The sequence below is a fragment of the Leptosomus discolor genome, chromosome 7, assembly GCF_034619465.1.
Source record: "Leptosomus discolor isolate bLepDis1 chromosome 7, bLepDis1.hap2, whole genome shotgun sequence".
NCBI lineage: Eukaryota > Metazoa > Chordata > Aves > Leptosomiformes > Leptosomidae > Leptosomus > Leptosomus discolor.
The window spans coordinates 65,965,603-65,986,643 of NC_141397.1; the positions used below are offsets into that span (position 1 = coordinate 65,965,603).

General features: G+C 55.0%; 2 protein-coding genes across 2 annotated transcripts; both read left to right on the top strand.

Moving 5' to 3' along the window:
* Positions 1-505: 505 nt before the first annotated feature.
* Positions 506-8,556, top strand: SIAH2 (siah E3 ubiquitin protein ligase 2). The gene is made up of 2 exons (XM_009953334.2): positions 506-889; positions 7,082-8,556. The coding sequence occupies exons 1-2, from the start codon at positions 506-508 to the stop codon at positions 7,637-7,639; spliced, it is 942 nt and encodes a 313-aa protein (XP_009951636.2). The 3' UTR covers positions 7,640-8,556.
* A 4,209-nt stretch (positions 8,557-12,765) lies between these two features.
* Positions 12,766-19,880, top strand: ERICH6 (glutamate rich 6). The gene is made up of 12 exons (XM_086468620.1): positions 12,766-12,836; positions 13,333-13,556; positions 13,971-14,017; positions 14,120-14,236; positions 15,449-15,550; positions 15,626-15,783; positions 16,763-16,830; positions 17,674-17,888; positions 17,936-18,021; positions 18,497-18,649; positions 18,930-19,161; positions 19,617-19,880. The coding sequence occupies exons 1-12, from the start codon at positions 12,766-12,768 to the stop codon at positions 19,878-19,880; spliced, it is 1,737 nt and encodes a 578-aa protein (XP_086324746.1).
* The last annotated feature ends 1,161 nt before the right edge of the window (positions 19,881-21,041 follow it).

Below are 21,041 nucleotides of genomic sequence, written 5' to 3' on the forward strand. Positions count from 1 at the left end.
ATAGCGGGCATAACATGCACGTTTATGTTAAAATATGTTAAAGATCGAGAAAAAGGATATAAAAATGCTGACTTTTAATGTAACTCTGAAGCGCGTCAGGAGGAGCCATCCCCCGTGCTTCCCAGCGCTGCAATACACAAGTGCCGGCTGCTCTGCAGCGGTGCAGGGAAGTTTGCCGTGACTGCGACCCTCCGCCACATAACGACGCCGACAGCGACAGCCGCGACAGCCGCGACAGCCGCGACAGCCGCGACAGCCGCGACAGCCGCGCCGCACCGCGCCCCGCCGCACCGCGCCCCGCCGCACCGCACCGCTCCCTCCCCGGGGCAGCCCCGCTCCCCCCCCGGCGCTCCCGCCGCTCGGCGGAGGCCCCGCCCGCCCGGAGCATGCCGGGACCGGGGCGGAGGCCGCGCGCAGCCGCCGCTTGCGTCAGCGCCACCTCCTCCCTCCCTCCCTCCTCCCTCCGGCGGCCCGATGGTGGTGGCGGCGGCGGCGGCGCGGCGCGATGAGCCGCCCGTCCTCCGCCGGCCCCGGCGCTAGCAAGCCCTGCGGCAAGCAGCAGCACGCCCCGTCCCCCGCCGTGCCCGCCGCCGTCCTCCCGGGGCCCGGCGGGGCGTCTCCGCCGCCTCCGCCCCCTCCTCCTCCTCCTCCCCCCCCCCCGCCGCCGCCGCCGCAGCAGCAGCATCACGAACTGACCTCGCTCTTCGAGTGCCCCGTCTGCTTCGACTATGTGCTGCCGCCCATCCTGCAGTGCCAGGCCGGGCACCTGGTCTGCAACCAATGCCGGCAGAAGCTGAGCCTCTGCCCCACTTGCCGGGGCTCCCTCACCCCCAGCATCAGGAACCTGGCCATGGAGAAGGTGGCCTCGGCCGTGCTCTTCCCCTGCAAGGTAAGAGGAGGAGGGGGGTTGGCAGGGGGATGGGGGGGAACTCCCATCCCCCTGCCCTCTGATCTTAAGGATGGGATCTTCCCCTTGATGTTTTGCTCGCTCCGCGGTTAGAGGAGTTATGTCCCTCCCAGGAGAACTGAACAGCAACGGCTGCGTCTGTCGGGCAAGTTCTGGTTGAGGTGTATCAGCTGGAAACGCTTCTCCAGTTGGACATTCTCTAGATATAAAATAAGGCAGCAGCCAGTCAAGAAAACAGCATTTCCAAAGGTTCCTCCGGGTTATCGCTCCTGTGGTTGAGGCCGCACTCGTTGAAGCGGCGACTCGGAGAAGGAGGGATGCTGGTGAGGTTTGCAACGGCTGGAGCAAGCGCTGGGGATCAGGCAGCCCAATGTCTTGGTTATGGGACTGGGAGAGCTTTGACTCCGACCCGGCAGTGGTTTGGTGGTCTCTGCAATAACCCACGGTGTGGGTCTGTGCCGGTCGGCATGTCAGAGGCTGCAGCAAGCAGGAGGCCGGGGACTGGGATCATTCTGGGTCGGGGCTTGGTTTGGTTTCTCGGTACAGCACCTGCAAGCTGGTTCAGAGCTGGAGAGTGACTTGAACTGACAGCAGCCGGCCGGCGTGCCGCACCTCGCAGCTGCCCGGTGAGATGTGAGTGCAGGCAGGAGCGCTGGGCCGCGGTGCATGGGAGGGGGCGGCTGGGGCAGCACAGGGGGTGGCGGTGCCGGCAGGATGCAGAGTTCCCCCACAGCACGCTCACGCGTGTGCCTGTGAGTTGCCTAGCTCAGACCCGAAAACACGGTGCTCGTGGAGCCCCACGTGCCATGGTACGACCCATGCGGGAGCGTGCGTTCTCCCCGCACGCCAGTGTCCGCTCGCCAGCTCTCCGCTCCCTGGGCACCCAGAAGTTCCTCGCAGAGGCGTAAGCGAGTCTCTGCTCCTCTTCCCTCACACGCCCTCTCTTTTATGTGGATTTTTTCTGCCGTGAGCAATTCCTGCTCTGCTGCTTTCACTGTTCCCAGGAGCTGCGAAGCGAAATTGGCCCACGTTCATGCTTTTCACTCTCGCTTCTTGGGCCCAGAAACAGCAACACGCCGTCAGGGCTGTGATTCTCGGTCGGTGCTAGGAAGGTCACAGGCAGCCAGCGGGCAGGTGGCCCACCGTGCCCCTCAGGGGTGGGCGTCCGTCGGGGGCTGCAGCAGCACCAGGGGTTTCGGCAAGAACCACCCCGCTCTGCAGCTGGGGCGCCACAGCTCACCGCGCGCCAGGGCCCGGCCCTGGTCCCGCTCGCCGGTGGTTTTCACCACGTGAAGGGAACCTGACGTAAGCTTTGGGGGGGGCGGGGAAAGTCTGAGCTGCAGAAAATGTGAAAGGACAGAGACTGTGGTCTGTCCGGAGGAGGTCCCTGCCCTTCTGGAGCCAGCTGTGAACAGTGCTGGAAATAAGCAGGGTTGAGGCACAATAGAGCCAACAGAAAATGGGGATTTGGTGCTGCCCATGGCTACAGCTGCTTTGCTATAGCTGTTCTTAAAATGCTTTGAGAAAGAATTACAGTTATTGCATCTCTGCACTTTACAGGGCTTCTGGAAAAATATCCATAGGAGGATTTAAATCTTAAAGTCACAGTAAAGTTACTTAAAATATAAAATGCCTTTTGGTGCTCTAAGCCATCTGCAGAAGACAAAATGCACATCATGAACACCTTGAACTCCTAATTAATGACTGTCAAAAGGAATTAGTTGTTTTCTTTCATCTTTTAAATAAGTGCAAGTGGAAAATAATACAAAGGTGCTCTCTAGTTATGAAGCTGACTTAATTTGAATATAGGTTCTTCCGTCACTTTGGGGTTTTTGTCCCATACTGGCTCCGGGAGAAAATAAATCTTAGCAATTGGAAGCTTCCTGAACAGACAGCAGAATGCATTTTCACAGCAGTTGTGTGCGGTACGCTGTGATCGATAGCTGCTAAACTCGGAACTGTGACCTGGCCAACTGAGCAGCATAGGGCGGGAGAGGCGTTTCTCGATTTAACCACTTCATCCAAAGGCTACGAGACAACAAGTGGAATCCTGAGTGTTCTCTGCTGTCATCGGCAGAACGGCGTTCGGTGTGTAACCACGAGTATTAGCCGAGATCTGCGCCCTGCCGTGTTTTGCTAGCCTTTTGTGGTGGGACTTGACAAACAAAGACGTTCATGCTTGAGTGGTGTTGGCATGGCCATGGAAATGATGTGGGCCCAGCACTCCTCATGTGCCCTGTGTAAAAATGTAGGCGGTTCCTGCTTGCATTTCAATTTAGAGTAGAACTTACCTCCAACATACACGGGCAAAAGCTAGCCCAGCACGAAGGAAAGCATATCCAAATTCAGCGTTTGTTTACCCGCCGATAGCAGCCCGGTTGGGCAGCTGTATGGATGGCATTTAGCAAGGCACGACAAGCAAAAAGAAAAAAACAAACCCCAACTCCTGCATAGGTACACCAGTGAATTCTCACTGCTGTGATTAATTCAACCTAACAATAAATTTTACTTATAATAAATGAAATTACTTTTCTAGTTACTACATACATTAAAAAAAAAAAATCTAAGTACATGGGGCTTGATTTTTCAGGGGATTGAAACCCCGTTCTTACCAGCTTTTCTAGGAGTGGCGATGCTCTGCATCGTGGAAGCTAGGACAGACCCCTCGCATGAAGAGACTCTTCCAAGATCCTTGAACACAGCCATCCCTAACTGGAGACACTGCCACGCTCCTGAGCCTCCAGGTGGTCTGGTCCTTTTGAAGACAAGGGAACCCAGTAAATTCATTGTACTGTCCTCTTACGCTTTGCTTTGCCAAAGAGCCTTTCTGCACCTCACAACCAACACTTTGCATTTAAAAAGCATAGTGAGACTGTACATAAACTAACTAGTCTTAAATAATACCAGACTAATCACTTTCTTTGGACAGGTGCTAGGAGCAGGCAGAACTGCTCTGTGTCCTTAAGAGCACTGCTGCTACACCGTCAGCTCAAGGGAAAGCACAACAGGTTTCCCACGTAAGCAACCTGCAAACCGAAACTGCAGATTCACGTTACTGTCTAGAAACTTACCCCTGCATACTGTCAATGCTGACTCTACAGCCTCTTCCAAGCTTTTTTTTAATTTTAAAAAAATGATGTCATTTTAAAGATTTTAAGCAAATACACTAAACCTAGGTAAGGTCACACTTCCTATTTCCAAGATATAGTAGACTCCAATAAAGCAGTGAGGTTTTTTCCTGACAAAAATGCATTTTATTTTATTTTTAATTGAACAGACATGCCTTAGACAGAGCTCCGCATACATCACCCTGCCTGCACGCTTGCAGAGAGCTTGTGGGAAACGCCCCAGCGCTCGCTGGTCCTTGCCCAGGGACCATAAGAGCAGAGCCAGCGCTGCTGGCAGAGCGGTTCCCAGTACGCCCTGCCGGGCAGCTGGCTGTGGCCAGAGCTGGTTTCCTCACCGGTGCGAGGCTCCGGAAGGCACAGACACTCGCTGTTTTCTGGGCTGGACCTCGCCGTGCGTCCCCGGGGGAGCTCCCTGGGATTGCTGCTGTACGCCAGATGCTCAGCCCCCAAGCTTCAGGGAGTGCTTCGGCAGGCTGGAGGGATCTTAAAAGCAGGGACAGCCGTTTTACAAAGCGCTGGAGGAGGGAGAAGCACGAGAGGGTCTTGGTCCTCGCTGGGTCCCTGAACGCTGCTGGCACACCTAGAGGAGCAGGCAGGGCTCTTCTTTCCAGAAGCATTATTTGTGTCCCAATGACTTGTATACTAGAGGGAGAGCCTGCTGGCAAGAGCAGGAGGGATTTGGCCTTGGCTGTCTATTCCCAGCTCTGCCACTGATTTCCCATGTGGCTTCAGACAAGTGACTTTAATCCTGTGTCCCTGCCTGCCTTCATTTACAGGGCTTATAATGCTGGCCTGCCTCTGCTGAGCACTTTCAAGCTTAACCGATGTTTTCCAAATGCTTTAGGACGCTCAGAAAGCTGTCCTGTCAAAGTGAAGTTCAGAGCAGCGCACGCAGAGTGACATACGTGGCAAAAACACGGCACGTTAAGTGGTGTATATGGTGATGAGCTCTGAGCTGACTGTTTCCTCTGAGGAAAGAGAATACAGCGCTAGACAAACGACTGTGAAAACAAGTACGTAATGCCTTCCAGCACGGCTTACTAGAAATGAGGAGAAGGGCAATGAAAAAGCTGAAAAGACTCACGCCAGCCCAGGTGTCAGTGGCACGCCTGCAAGGTTAACACCGTGCGCAGCCCTGGCTCGGGGACATGGCAGAGGTGGAAAAGGTGCACAGGCCAAGTAGCTCAAAGGTGTTGTAGAACCCGTACACAGGGAGAGGCGAGGCAGCTTTTGAGGGCTCTGATAGCAATCAGTGACATTTGCCAAGCAGCACGAAGATGGCAAGTCAGTTTTTGCTGTTCGCGGTCGCCCATCATGGGCACTGGTAGGGCTCCTCACCAAGCGAAACCCGCCGCGATGGGTTTGGGAGCACACGAGCGCAGGTCCTTCCTTGTCACGGTGACGGGCAAAGCCACCACCATTTGCTCGTCTCGTTCTTACGCTCTCGCTTCCGTAGTCGCCACCGGTCGCTTTTGTGTAGATGGCTGGTTTCGGCCCATCAGCAGCTCCTGTGTGCTTACTGGTGTTAAAGAGGTCAGACTCGGGGCCGCTCTTCAACACCTGGCACGACTGCAGCGTTAACGGGGCTGTGAGCGTGGGGAGCGCCAGTAGGCCGGCGGGGCTGGACGCGTACCAGTACCCCCACACATACCTGGGTCGCTGCATCGTGCGGCAGGGCAGCGGCGTGGCAGAGCGCCGGCGTGCCGTGGTGGGGCCCCTGCTTTTGGCAGGAGGAAGCCTTGTTCCACTGCAGCGCCCTGTAGTAAAGCCGTTCGCGGAGGATCACGCAGCAGGGGCAGACACGGTGAGCGAAGGCTCGTGTTAACTCTTTATGGCTGATAAAAGAAGCTCCTGCAAAAGCACAAGGTCGAGTTTCTGTCCCAGCGTTCCTAGCGCGGTGTTGCACAGTGAGTGATTTGCATCTTGGGCGTTTCAGCCTTTGAGCTGACACTTCTTGCGCACATATTAGCCCAGAAATAATAATTTATTCCTTGGTTATATCTGTCCTCAAGGAAGTGTCGTGGCATCTGTCAGCAGCCACACATGCACGTTGTAACCTGCGTGACAGTGCCAGCAGCGGCGTTGGTACCGCTACAGGTACCCACGGGCTGGGGGAGCTGGGCTCTTGGGGAGAACTGGAGAGACTTTCTCTACAGAGGCAGCGTGAAAGCAACATGGTCAGTGTGGACAACTGAACTGACTGAACATGGCACAGGTTGCCGGAGGAAGGTGTGGATGCTCCATCCCTGGCAGTGCTCAAGGCCGGGTTGGATGGAGCCTTGAGCACCCTGGTCTGGTGGGAGGTGTCCCTGCCATGGCAGGGGGGTGGAACCAGATGGTCTTTGAGGTCCCTTCCAACCCAAACCATCCTGTGATTCTATGACTGTAGAAAAAGGAAAAGCGTCCCTAGTTGTTTAAGGCAAATTAACCCTCTGAAGTTGCCCAGTGACATTAAGAGAAGTCAGATGGTACTTTTCTGCGTGCTATGCCAGCTTTGTGCTCAGTGAAAAATCGTGCTCTCTCTTTCCGCTTCTCACAATTGCAGTGCTGAAACTGTTCCAGCGTTTAAAAAAAAAAGCTGTGGGGAATCTGCATTTGAATTTAATGGGAGTGCTTTGCTCTGTGATGGTAATAAGGTACATCTATTAAAATACTTCACTCTATAGTAGCTATTTGCTGAAACTAGAATCCTTTGTTCTTTTTAAAGAAAAGAAAAATCCAAACCAGGACCACTGCAGCTGATCTGGACCGATCAGATCTAACTACAACAGCAAATCTAATTCCAACTCAGCCTTACAGTCCGTTTTATCTAAGTGCTTGCATTAGAAAAAAAAAACAACCACAAAAGACAAGAAGAATCCATAAGTGGAAACAAAAATAAGTAAAGCTCAGCTCTGAATCCAGGGCTAAATAGAAATATCTAATGTAAAATATGCAATGAGAACAAGAGTTCTGGTTGATCACCAGAGTTTCCAGTTGGCAGGTGGAAGCGGCGAACACTAGTGCTGGTGCCTTTCCTGACAGCTTGTATTTGGTCTTTTTCCAGTACGCCACAACAGGCTGCTCTCTGACACTCCATCACACAGAAAAGCCAGAACACGAAGACATCTGTGAGTATCGTCCCTACTCCTGCCCATGCCCTGGTGCCTCCTGTAAATGGCAGGGATCCCTGGAAGCCGTGATGTCCCACCTCATGCACGCCCACAAAAGCATTACCACCCTTCAGGGAGAAGACATCGTTTTTCTTGCCACAGACATTAACCTCCCGGGGGCGGTTGACTGGGTGATGATGCAGTCGTGCTTCGGTCACCACTTCATGCTGGTGCTGGAGAAACAAGAGAAGTATGAGGGTCACCAGCAGTTTTTTGCCATCGTGCTGCTCATCGGCACCCGTAAGCAAGCGGAGAACTTTGCGTATAGACTGGAGCTGAACGGCAACCGCCGCCGGCTGACCTGGGAGGCAACGCCCCGCTCCATCCACGACGGGGTGGCTGCGGCCATTCTCAACAGCGACTGCCTAGTTTTCGATACGGCTATAGCACACCTTTTTGCTGACAACGGAAACCTCGGCATTAACGTGACAATTTCTACGTGTTGTCCGTGACGTAGTTGCGTAGCTAGCGAAACCTAGGCTGTCTGGACATAGTGCTTTACATTCAGCAAGGGTCTTCTTTTTGTTCTGGCTTTTTTAAAGATATTCAACTATGTCATCGTGTATGCTAAGGTTCCTAACTAGCCAACATTCTTAACTTTGGAGAGAAGAGGAACAAGACTGTCCTGTAAGTAATGAGTGGGAAAAGGTCTTTTTAAATTCTTGGGTGCCTTAGGAAGATTCCCCACACACAGTCACCTTTTTTTAATTTAACTATATTTTATTTAAAGAGTGCTTCCATTAGACATGTGGCTTAAGAGACTTGAAAGACCGCATTCCTGGTTGGAGCGCACCTGAAAGCCCTTTCAGCAGGAACACAGACTTGCTCTCTCGCTGGGGAGCTTCGGTAACAGTTTTTAGTAGGCGAGAAAGGAAAGAAACCCAAGCAACCTCTCTCCAGAGAAGTTGTGACTCAAAGGAGAACAACAGGTACTTCAGTGTTGATACTCCATTTCCTGCGACCTTAGGGAAAAGGGATGGGTGTTGGATCACTTGCTGTGGTTTTAAAAGAGGGAAAGGGAGGAGGGGCTGGGGTAAAGCGCGGCAGGTTTCACAGGGCCTGGGAATTGCCGGCTCCTGTCCGTTTAGGGGGCATCAGTGAGCCCAGCACACGGCACAACCACGCACAGCCCGGTACAGGTGAAAGCAGGAGGCACACCTCTAATGTATCTCAAACAGCTAGACCCAATAATATAGAAATATACTCAAGCTGTCCACATGCAGCTTCCCTTGGAGACATACTTGACTATTGATTATTGTAAAAGACTAATGCTATAGCAAGAGCTTTATGGCCAGTGTTGCGTCATTTGCTATTTAAGTTTCGTTGCCATATTTACTTTTATTTTGTAATAAATATTTTGCAAAAACTACGCTGCGTAGCGTGCTGTGCTAACACACATGTGCGTGGCGCCGGCTGTTGCTTCCCGGTGACTTTGCACGCCCTGCCTCACTGGGTCTGCTGGGCTTCCCCCAGCGTGGGCCAGCTCGCCCAGGCGAGGGGCCGGATGCCCGAGGGGCGCTCGCCCCCGCCGCCGCCCAGCCCTGCTGCCGGAGAGGGCCGCTTTGCAGCACGAGCAGGACAACCGGGTGGGGATTTGAGTCCCAGGGGCGACAGCCCGACTCGTGCAACCAAAATCACAGTCTGTTGCCGAAGCTGAACCTGCCTGCAGCTGCCCCTCTGCGACCAGCGCCTTCTGTCTGAATCGCTCACGGAAAATGCTGGCTCCGCGTGTGGCTTTGCTGAATATTAAGATGTTTGCCATTTGGAAGAGGCAACGAGTTGTGGGGTGATACAAGTCTGCCGAGTTACTCAGCGGTAGGAAGCCTCACGATAGTGGAAAACTACATGTGAAGTGACAGCTGAAGCTTGGTGTGAATATACATAATACACAGGGAGGAAAAAAGAGTCCTAACTGCATCCCTCCAGGGAAAAGTTCTTTGGAATTACGACACAGAGTCCTACGCAAATGTCACCCACTGCCTGGTAGCAGTCCCCAGAAAAGCACACAAGAGAATGACAAGGACCGTATCAGCAAAGGGAAGCTTGTTCCAGCCCTGAGAATCTGGAAGTGACCATGGAGAAAAGCTTCCCAATGAATTAATCTTTTTGTATCCCGTTCCTATAAAGAGCCTACATTTGATCTCATTTACACTGTGCTGGCAGAACTCCAGTGGCATCAGCCAAGCGAACTAATTTAGTCCTGCTTAAGCAGGATCAAAGTCAGGCTCTGGCTCTGGCAGGCGTTAACACCTGTGCTTTCAGCAGAACTTGTTAAGCAAGAATTCCCTAAGGATTTGATTCATTTTCCCATATTTCAGCAACATTTTCAGTGGAAGATAATTTTTCTTACTGACAGTTGGGACTAAGATCTTTTGTGTAAAACAAAACTCTGAAGCGTGTCTTTGATTATAGCAGGATTAATGAAATTAATTACTCCAGTGTTGCCTATAACTCACATTAGATTAACACACATTATTTCATTAGGCCTTTCTGCACCACTCAGTTGTGAAGGAATGGCAAACTTTTGTTGTATCTCACAGCAAAAGAACCCCAAAAGAACCCGGTATCTTCTGACTGAAACTGAATTTAGGATAAGAAATACCTCAGCTGGTACTGCCAAGAAGTGATGTGTTTCCTCTTCAGGTCAGCGACGAGCAGGTGACATTTGTTCCTGCACTCAATCAAAGCGTTTCAGGTTTTCTTCCCCACACAGCTGGTACGACTTCCAGAGGGCGATGTCCGAGGGCCAAAGGCAGGAGAGGCTTGCAGGGCACCAGCACCTTGCCAAGGCAAGTGGCAGCACATCAGTAAATGTGTGAAAGTTCCTCAAAATAGTCAGGAAAACGTTCCTGGTTTTCTTAACGAAACTCCTGACCACCAACAAAGCAACCTGACTTCGAAACGACAGTGAAGCGCCCCGGGAGCACTCTGCCTGGGAGCCGGCAGCAGCGAGAGCTCGCAGCAGGCCGAGGTCCCTGCCACAGGGAGCTCACCTGCCGCCCGGCCAGGTGGCCACAGACGGCACAGCTTGGCCGACGCCAGCACCCCTGGGAGCGGTCAGCCGCAGAAGGTGATATGAGCGACCAAGAGCTGTGCCTGTGAAGGACTTTTTGTGTTGAGTCGCTATGCTATAGTTTTGACTGTTCTCCCTAAAAACAATTTCCACTTTTAAGCACAAAGAAAACCGCAAAAACTCCTAGGGACCGGGGACTCTATAGCAAGAGTACGGCACAACCCGAGCGGTTCCCGCCTGTGGCTGTGCCGGCACTGGGCCGCGTGCTGTAGGACAGGCGCTCGCCTCCACCCGTGCCGCAGCACCAGCTGCGCCGCAGCCAGAAGCCAAAGCTCTGGCAATGCCAGGGCCTGCACCAACCCGCCACGGAAGCCATTCCCCAGGACCCTGGTGCTACCAGCACCAACACCAGTTGAGCAGCGTGTCCAAACGCTGCACTAATACCACGGGCTATGCCTCAATATACTCTTTCCATGTTTAAAAATGAGTAGGACTTAGGTATTTTGTTGTGGAACTCATGTGCTCGTCAGACAACTGCCAATCCTGACACCAAGTCCTGATACCGCAGCACACGCGCCTTGTCCTAAGGCGACCCTAAGGCCTGTGTTCGCTTGCGAAGGACGTACCTGAAGAAAATTGCTTGCTTCTATTCTCCAGGCAAATTCCTCGGAGGGGTTCAACAGCACCGGGTCCTACAGGAGACATCAGCCGCGGGTGCGTGACAAGCACGGCACACAGCCGCCAAATCTGTCGGGCAGGTGCTTCGGGTGCAGGTGCTTCACGCCCAAGCAGGCGCCTCAGCCCGGGGTTTGTGACCGGTGTCCCACCTTCCGCCCAAGGCCCCCAGCCCGTCCCCGGGAGTTCGCCCCGCTCGGCGCAGCGGCGGGCAGGAGGCGGCCGGACGAAGGCCGGGCGCTCGCTCGAGGGGCACGGCCGCGGCCTGCTCCAGCCCCCGGGCCCCGCCGAGGCCCAGTTCGGCTCCCCAGGCCCGGCCGCCGGGGCGGCTCTCCCGCCAGCCGCCCCTGCTCCTCCCCAGGGCCCAGCCGTCCTGGGCGCCCACCGCCCCGCGGCGGGAGCCCCGGCCCCGCCGCAGCCCGCCCCTGCCGCGCCTCAGGCGGAGCCGCCGCCCCGGCAGCCCCCGCGCCCGCCGCGTCGCCCTGGAGACGGGCCTGGCCCTGGAGACGGGCCCTCGGCGCTCCGCAGAGGCCGGACGGGCCGGCAGCGCCGGCTGCGGGGCAGCGACCCCCCGGCCCCGCCACCGAGAGCCGGGGAGGGGAGCGGGCGGGGGCCGGGGCCGCCCGGGAGGAGGCAGGCGGCGGCCAAGGCCCGCTCGCCGTAGCCGAGGTGTTGGGGTTGTCGGTGGAACGCATTTGGAAGAGCCCCCTTCGTCCGTGTAACGGGCCCGGGCAGTGCTTCAAAGTCATCGCGTGTGACTAACGGGGGGTTGCGCCTTAAATCAGGGGAAATGGAAACGTCGGGCAGCGTCGAGCCCAGTGCGCCACGGGAGGTGCCGGTGCCGACAGGAGCTGGGTGGCTTCAGGAGCGCGCCCCCAGAAAACCAAGTAAGGAACAGCTTTGCTCAAGAACGGGGTTGCTCGCTCGCGTTGCCTTTCGCTCCAGCTGCCTCGTACCCCCGTGTCTTTCGTAGGAAACGCGTGACTTTCGCAGTTTCCTGGAGATCCTTCTGCAGAGTGGCGGCAGATCCCGGGAGCAGCCCCCAGGAATCCCCCTTTGCTGTCCCCTCGTCAGCTTCTCTGCAGAGCCGCTTCTAAACGAGCCGCTGGGTCCCCGTTACGCATGTGGAGATGCGCTGCCAGCCAGCCGGCGTAGGGGGGCTCAGCAGTGGCAGAAATGGCGTAGTGTGTTCCTGCGGGAGGTACTGGCAAAGCCTCTAAGGAAGGCTGAAAATCATCAACCTTTTTTCTCCCCCTGCTCAGCTGAGTCACCCTGGCACTTGACCGAGCAACCCGCTCCATCACTTGCCCGCTGAAGTACAGCATTGTGCCGCAGCACACGGCATGTTCGTGGTAGTTGGTGCCCGATCCCACCCCTTCTGAGCACATCGAACAGCCTTTGTGCTCCCTTTTCAATGCCAGGCAGCCCTCCTCCGTAGCAGAACGTCTCCCACATCTCACCTGCCTCTGGGAGCAGGAGGAGCGATCCGGGACACAAAACACAGCACACCAGCTGGAGGTACTGGGGAAGCTGCGTGCAGATCCCTCCCAACAGAAAGGGAGGCGAGATGGGGGTTGGACTAGGTGATCTCCAGAGGTCCCTTCCAACCCTGACCGTTCTGTGATTCTGTAACAGACAGGGGCCACGGACAGCCCAGGACAGATACAGGGCGCGCTCTTCCTTTGTTTGGAAACGCACTGCAAGTGTGTTGGCAGGACGAAAACATCGTAGGCTTTGTGCTTTAGGTGGAGCGTCACGAGTCCCTGGGGTGACTGTCAGAGTACAGAACAACCACGCTTGTGCCGGTGGTAAATCATCTCCCTGGGTTTGGAGGCAGCAGTGGCAGATAGAGGCGATACAGAAGCTGCGAAGGGCGTTAGGGAGGGCAGCATGTCCACCCACTCGGAGCACTGCGCCCTGGCTGCCAGGCTTCCCTGCGTCCCCTGTGCCACGGTGCACCCGTAGCCGTGCCCCAGCGGCGCAGCCCCGCTGGTGCGCTCCCTGCATGGCCTCTTGGGTGGGGTTTACGATCAGTTACTCTGTGTGACACCGCTGGATTGCGGAGGGCAATAACTACACCTCTGCAATGTAAAAATCAAAGTTCAAGCGCACCAGCAGCCGCATCATTCAGCCGTCTAGAAGTGTAAGTGACTCCCGTAGCATCGCCTTCTGCTCTCCCCCTCCTGTGCTGGTGCGTTCACCCCCAGGCGCGTTCCCGAGCTGTGGTTCCCACAGCAGCCCTGGGAGCTGGGGTTTGAGCCGGGGCTGTCGTGATTCTTACCCTATCCTTTTAAAACACATGTTCTCATTTTTTCATACTTTCCAAGCGAAGGACTTGGAAAGGGTTTGGTATTTCAGCCTGCCCAGAGTTTCACCTGGCTGAGTATTTTCTGGGAAGCAGGGCAAGCTTAGAAGGGCAAGGCAAACCGGGTGGCAACAAGGGGCCCTGACGTTCAGGGTTAAAAGAGCTGGGGACGCGCCGAGTTTGCGGGCGTTCAAGCCGACGGTGGTGCACGCGGGGCAGCTCGCGGCTGTGCGCTGGGGCAGCTGGGTGTCGGCAGCGCTGCCTGCCGAGAGGGACCTGGGACCGCTGGGGACAGCGACTGTCACCCGGTCATCTGAGGTGTTTCCTGTTGCCCCAGAGGCCAACAAACCCTCGTGGCACTCACGGGGCACGGACTGTGCTTGGCAATGAGAAAAAACTTCCCTCACCTCTACAGCTCTTTCTTTGTAGGGGAAGAGAGGCTGGAAATGCTTTAGAGGATAATGCAATGTTAGGTTAGTGCTACCAGCCACTGACCCTAAGCAACCAGCCCTCTCCGTGACTTCAGTGGGACGGCTTTGTAAAGCCCTGATGCGGGGTCAGTGCCTGGCTCCAGCCCCTCAGGCATTTGGGAAGGGTGTTGCGCAGATCCAGAGCCGCCCTTCTGAAAGCGTAGGGCCAAGTCCGGCAAGAAGGTCTCGGGCGGCCGATGTAGTTGGTGGGGAAAGGCTGGCGCGCTGAAAAAGGAGCAAACCAGAGGTGTCTGGAAGATGAGCTGTCTGAGAACATGGCGCTGCTGTTCAGTAATTCTCCTTGTCGCTGTTCCTTGCAGCCCTGTCGGAAGAGTTTGGCAGCTTGGATGTGTTGTGCGACATGGAGGTAAGGACTCACCCGGGCTGCATGTGTACATTTTGTGACTAAGGGTTTTACCCCTGAACAAAGGTGTGACTCCACATTGCTTTTGCTATTTTCCACTTCGAGTTCAAAGAAGATTTTGTGAAGCTGTTCGAGAAATCGCTGCGCACGCTCCCCTCCGTGGGCCTGCCCACCCTTCTGGCCTACAGACGGGACTCCTCACGAGAGAATGTACAGATTGAGGTGAGTCGGCGGTGGGTGTTCCCTGCTGCCTGGCTTCTTTTCTTGACTTTAATTCCTACGATTCCCATGCAGAAAAAATCAAAATAATGCCCTTTGCCAAGCCAGTGCAGGTGCTCCGTTATCAAAGGGGTTTCCTTTTGAAACGACGCTTGTTGGGCACACCTAAACAGCAAGAGGCTCTGCAACTCCTCCCCCCCACTGCATCAGTGTCGAGAATTTCCGAGCAGAAGACTTTGCCCTTTGGCTAAAACAGGGGTACAAAATTTATGTAAATACTAGGCGTGCAGTCAAAGAATAGAAGCAGAGCATAGAGTTCCCCACAAGCCCTAGCAGAGTAAAGTCATCACAGAGAGTTAATCCTAGGCACAAGGCAGGGAGCGAGGGAATTTCCAGAAACTGCTCCAGAGAAACCAAGTATTTCAAATTACTACGTTCAGAAAAGGATTGGAATTAGAGTGCTAAACACGTACCACAGTAAAGCGCAGCAGCTCAGGGCCCGGAGCACGCACCCTTCACCCCTCGCTGCGGCGGCGGCGGGGTGGCTGCCGTCTCCCCCAGGAGTGCTGAGCCGGGTGTTCTGCCCTTGGCAGCAGAGGCGTTGGGCACGGAATTCAGCAGTGTCCTCTTGGCAGCTGCACCTTCTATAACTATGTTCCAAAATGTTTTAAAAAAATAGATATTCCTTCAGAATATCTAGTATCCGTCCTCAAAATATATCCTGGAGCAGCCCTGATCTGCATCTGGTCGCATATGCTCAGCTCTTTTGTCAACAAGTCTGCTGGTGGTCCCTCATCATGTTCCCCACAGAATTTCCTACTATCAGCAGTGCAACAACCTGGCAGCTTTTTCCCTCTGAAGCCCCAGGCAACGTATTTGAAAGGGCTTGTGCATCAGAGCACTCAACTATAGCGTTCTGCGTGCTCTGAAGCCTTCCCTTGGAAGGAATGGGTCTCCTAAGTACTACCACCATTCCATTTCTCTGAGGGTCTTTATTTATTTACTGGCTGCTTTTCTTTGTGGCCATGTCCTGAACCTAATGTTTGGAGTTAAGTCGTTCCAAGACATTACAGACACAGATCTGGTTTAAGCGCTCTTCGGTGCTCTGTAGCATCGCATTTTGAGCAGAGCCCTCTTTCCCCAAGCTAAACCAAGGATTTGCCTGCTGATACCGTGTTTCTGTCCGCCCCGTGTTCTCTCTCCCCCCCTCTGCAGACGGAGGAGGACTCTGCTCCGAGGTGCGAGTACTGCGGCAGCCTGCTGAAGCCGTTCCCCCTGCTCGAAGACGTCTGCCCGCCACCACAGGATTACCAATCCGTAAGGCGGTGGGAAAGGCGAGGAGCGGATGGCTGCGGAAAGGCCCGCTCCTGGCACCGCTCTCCTGCCTTTCAGCAGTTCTGCTGTGAGCGGAACCGAGACCTCTACGAGTTCATCGTGAACGAGAGGAGGAACTGTGAAGGGGCCCGGAGCGTCCCCGTGGCTGCGGGCCCCCGCGAGTCCCACGGCCCCGGTGCTGACGGGCTGCTGGCAGAGGAGAGAGCGTACCGGAGGTACCGGGAAGTGGTACAGGGGAGCGGGGGATGGGCCCGTGTAGGAACAACAGGCGACTTGGGAGGGGAAAGACGCGTTCAGAAAATGGAACTGCAGCAAGAGGGAATGAAAGAAGAAAAAAATTTGCTTTAGGCAACACGAGTTCATATTCTGTCTGGACCCTCTCGGCTCTTCTCTGATCAGGCTGATCGAGAAGGTGGCGAGGTATGTGCTAAAGCATCAATTCTGCTGCTGACAGACGTAATACCTGGAGACAGACAGAGCCAAAACCGTAATTGCAGCTGTGGGGGGACGGTGTTTGGGTCTAGCTTTACCTCAGGTGCTGAAACGAAGCTCTGTTTTGCTGCACAAACTGTGACACGTATTTGGATTCCGATTTCCAGAGTCACGAGAACTCTGCCAGTTTGGCTTCTGCTGGGCTGTGTAGCAGGAGCCCCAAAGCTTATACAAATATCCAAGCGTATGGCGTAGGCTCAAAGAAAAGTAGATCAGCAATCTGGAAGTAAATCGATAGATCCCTGAAGATCCTCTGCGGTCTGATGGCGTGAGTACCTCGTATTACATACAGAGCATAAACTGAAGCCATTGTCAGACACGGTCAAATTTAGAGGAAGCTAGATAAGAAAAACAGTGAAAATATTCTTGGAGATTAGCTGTTTTCTTGATCTCGTGGGCAGCTCTCCTCTTTTACATAAAATCTTGATACAAAATCCATTACACGTTTGCTCTGCTGTCAGCAGAGCTGATGCCATTGCAACTGCAGTCTGTTCACTGAAGCCTCTGTATGGGAGCAATTCCTTTTTGCTGAGATATTCTATTTTGGTGCTATTCTGTTGCCTCTAACTGTTATTTGCAATTGTGTGAGTGGAAAGAAAAACAGGTTCAGAAACTTGTGTTCCTACAGCGAGGAGGTCCAGTCCTTCTAGCTTTCAAAACAGGACATATGAAATGTGTATCAGGAACGCTTCCGTTTTGCAGGCAGCAGGAGAGAGAAATGGCCAGACAGTTGGCTTTCCTGGCAGCAGAGCCGACGAGTGCAGCTGAACGTGAGTTTGCATTTCCTTATGTATTTATTTGTCTATTTACCACAACAATGAATTCAGTGGAATCGCTTGTCTCTAATGCTCTCTAACCGAACAGGAGGATTTAGGCAGCGAGTGTTAGTTCATTGTCAAGTGTGCAATCCCATTAAATCAGATATTGCCGTATTAAATAACCCCTCACATGAGAAAACCAAAGCAGTTACATTCCCTGTGCGATACAGAGAGGATTTCCTCGCTGTGACTTTCAGGGCTGATATCTGAACATTCCAGCTGAGACACAAGAAACCAACCTTAGAGAGCAGTGAGTTGGCAAAGCCAAGCCCCTGGAAGGTAGGAACTGCCAGAATGAGGGTGATCAGTGTTTTGCCTCATGAGGGGAACACTCCACTAATTCCTAGCCCAGGCTGCGGATGACTGAGCAGCCCTTTGGATCTAGCTATAAAATCAAAGGTGTTTTGACTAAGAACAGAGGAACTAGATTTACAATATGGGCATATTTTCCCAGAGGATGGCAGGGCACCGAGGCTTTTGCAGCACTAAGGATCTCACATCGTCAGTCCTCCAGAGCATGGAGCCATAAATGCTACCCAAAAAAAGTCATTCTTCCCTCACACAGATGTGCCTATACACATAACTGAAATAAATGCATCTTTTGTCATAATCCTGTTCTCTGAAATAGCTGAACACTTTCGACTGTCCTTACGGACAGAAAATACCCCAAGACGGACTCCCAGGATGGAGCATTTCAGCCAGAAATTCCCGCTCCCCTGCAGAGGAGCCAGGCAGCCCTGTCACCGGCGCTGCCAGCCCTGCCCACCGCACACCAACCCTCCCTTCGCTCTCCAGGCTCCACCCGCGCCGGCACCATTTCCTACCTGCTTTCTCGGGAGCCCCCTTCGCCAGCGGGCTGGACGCTGGTGCCCGGTGAGAGTGCGGCAGAGCCCTCGGAGCAGCCCGTCTCCTGCAGCGTCGCCTGCTGCGGTTTCGTCCCCGTGGGCCGACAGGCGAGTAGCTGCGGCCTGATGGCGACGGCTGCGCCTCCGCCGCGTCCCCGGCAGCTGGTGCGGGGCGGCTCTCACCCGTTGTGCCGCTTCTTTTCCAATCTTAGGGGCTGAAGAACGAATTGTTGGAAAAATACTACAAACATGGAGGGAAATTCCTCACCATGCTTCCAGATGGAACAGCGCAGTTATTGTATCCTTCACGGGCCCATTTGCCCAGGGCTGTCACTAATCGTAAGGGTGTCCTAACCCGGTCCTCTGCTCAGACTCGCTTTCAGAGTCCAAAACAAAGCAGTAGTGAAACCGCTTACGTAGCTCTTGGTCTGAAGTTTTTCACATCAGCCAGTAGCTTCGACAAAGGACGGGCCCTTGTGTCTTTAGGAACGTGGTATCCCAGCGTTCAGACCCGCTCCCGAGCTCTGGCCGCCCGTGGAAGGGCGCTGCTGGCCGAGGGGTCCCTGCAGCGTGGGCTCCGAAAGCGCTCAGCCCTGTTCTTCCCCTGGGGACAAACCAGCACAACGTTTCCCACCGGCACAGCGCTGACGGCTCTGTCCTGTGGGCAGGAGTATGTACCGGGTGCAGGGACAAACTGAGAGGGCTCTGAAATATTTAGTGTGTAACAACAGACCGCCCAACCCGAGGGGTTACGAACACCTATCTGACGACAGCTATCCGTCTGGAAATCTGGCCATCATTGTCATACGAGAGAAAAACCAGCTCACTTGCATAGTACAGGAAGACAAGCCGAGTAACTCCAAAGTACGCGCGGTGTTTGAGTCCAACGGCAGAAGTACTTGCTATTACCCGAACGGAGCCGAGTGGTACGTTGAGGCTGGTCAGAGCAGTTTTGCTCCCCACTGCGCGTTTTAAATGTCAAAGATCTTAAAGGGTATTTTTAATAGCAAAAATGAAAAGACAAATATAGCAGCTCGTGGGCCCTGCTTCGGGTGCCTCGCAGGGGAGCAAGGCTACCCCAGCTGTGTCTTGAGCTGGGGGGTTAGATCCCAAACTAGCTGTGCCTCAGTCCTTCCCCTCTGGGGAACGAGACACATTGGCCATGGGAGCCGCCAGGTGCAAAGCTTTGATTTTCCTCTCTTTTAGGATAACCATGAGTATTCAGGGAGGGCAGTATTTGGACCAGGCAGGCAGCAGGGTGAGAAGGTGGATGTGGCCAAACGGCATCACGTCATCAGGACCCCACGTCCCGCTGAGCCCCATCTTCATCTCCCTGAACCGGCACGTGGGGGTCAGGATCCTGGGCCAGGACAAGATCGTCGTTTCCTTCCTCGCCATAGGGCAACAAGCCAAATTCAACGTGGGAACCAAAGTGCAGGTATTTCTGAAGGGCACAGGCAGCTCCACGCAAAGCCGCTCCCCACAGCGGGAGCGGGGCGGCCAGGGACGCTCCCGTCCGTGGGGAAGAGAACTCGTCCTGCGGTGAGTGCTTCCCGTGCTGCCCCACAGTCCTGCCCCCCCAACAGCGACTGGCGATGTACCCACGTTTGGCCCCACGCAGATCGGGGCTCGCCTGCTCCCGCAGCCCTGGCTCTCTGCAAGGGGCTGCGCAGGACGGGAAGCAGTCCCGGCCAGGTCCCCGGTGTCCCGGGCTGCATCCCCGAGGGTCACCCTGGCTCTGCCGTGGGAGGAGAGCTGCGATCCATGTGGGCAGGGTGCGTGGCAGCTCCCTTCCTCCATGGACAGGTCTGTCTGCTGGGGACAGACCAAAGCCCCGAAGCCCCGTTCCACGCTGCTGTGGCTCTGCTGACACCGTTTGCCTCCGCTCCCCAGGTCAGTGACGGCGGGCGGCTGCCTGCCCCTGCCCAGCTGGATGAAGACGAGCTCCTGCTGCTTGCCTTCAGGGTGAGGATCCTGCGGCTCTTTGACAGACTGCGTGGATGCTTAAACTTTCCTTCCAATGAGCAACGGGACAAAATCAAGCCACCAGCATACCTCATCACACAGACTTTAAAGATCTTACAGCTCTGCACAACCTCTGGCATAAGCGATGAGCTACGCAGCTCCGTCAGGGCGATAGTAAATGCTCAAGTCTGACCAGCACGTGTGGGGTGTGAAGCCAAAATGAGGCAGAGACGCTCGCTGACACTGCAGCACCTGCACACCCCCAGCAAGGTTTCACCTGCAGCCCTGCCCGACCGCGGTGCACAGCAAAGGGCAGCCCGTGTCCGTCCTGCACGGCCCCTCTCCTGGGGCCATCCCGCCCCAAGGGGGTCTCGCTCAGCACGAGTGGGGCTGCGGGGCAAGGAGTACCAGACCACGTTTTCTTGTCAGCCCACACTGCAGCGCATCTTGGCCACGGAGGCACGAAGAGGAGCTTTGCTCGGGGCAGAGTAACCCCGAGCACCATGTCAGTGCATCGCTTGTGAGCAGCCTCCCTCTGCCCAGGCTGCTGCGCGCGGGGACACCTCGGAGCCTCCAACGCTGCTCACGGATGGGAGCACTTGGGGAAGGGGGAGCCGGGCAGCGCTGCCCTGGCCGGTGCAGAAAACCTTGAAGGTCGGCCTGCTCAGGCAATGGGAAGTCAGGGCAGACTGGAGGGAGCACGGGAGCAGGGCGATGCCTGGAGTGTTCCTCGCTGTCCCACCTTCTCTCAGGTCCTCCTGGCCACAGGTCAGCAAGCACACGTGAAAAAGGCTTTTACTCTATACAGCTGCAACCGCAACACTAGTAGGAAGTTGCACAGTAAACAAATCCAAAAAAATTAAATCCAATTCATGTCAAATTAGGCTCTGGCTAAACGTGCTATATTCATTAAGTTCACATTTATTACAGACTGGGAATTGAAGTCTACCAGTCCAAGACAGACACTACTTGCAGGTACTTGTTAATGAGCAGCATGACGGCTCTGCTCATAGCACGGCACACACCACTGGGAAGGGGCTCGTGCCGTGCCGCCGCAGCCAGGCAGCCTTGCAGGGCACCTGCCAGCCTCGAGAGACACCCCATCCCCAGGAGAGGGGCGGTGGAGGGGATGGGTCCAGCTTGCTCACTGGGCTCGCACTGGTCTCACCACAGGCGCGTCAGAGGGGTGCAGGGCCTTGGGGAACGGGCACAGACTGGACATTCAACGGAACAACTGCGGTTTAGATCCACACCAAAGCCTGTAACGCAGTCCGCTGGGCCAAATCATGTACTAAAACGATCAGAAGCAGCGGGGCATCAGCACACAGCCCTGCCCTCGCCACTCCGTGCCCA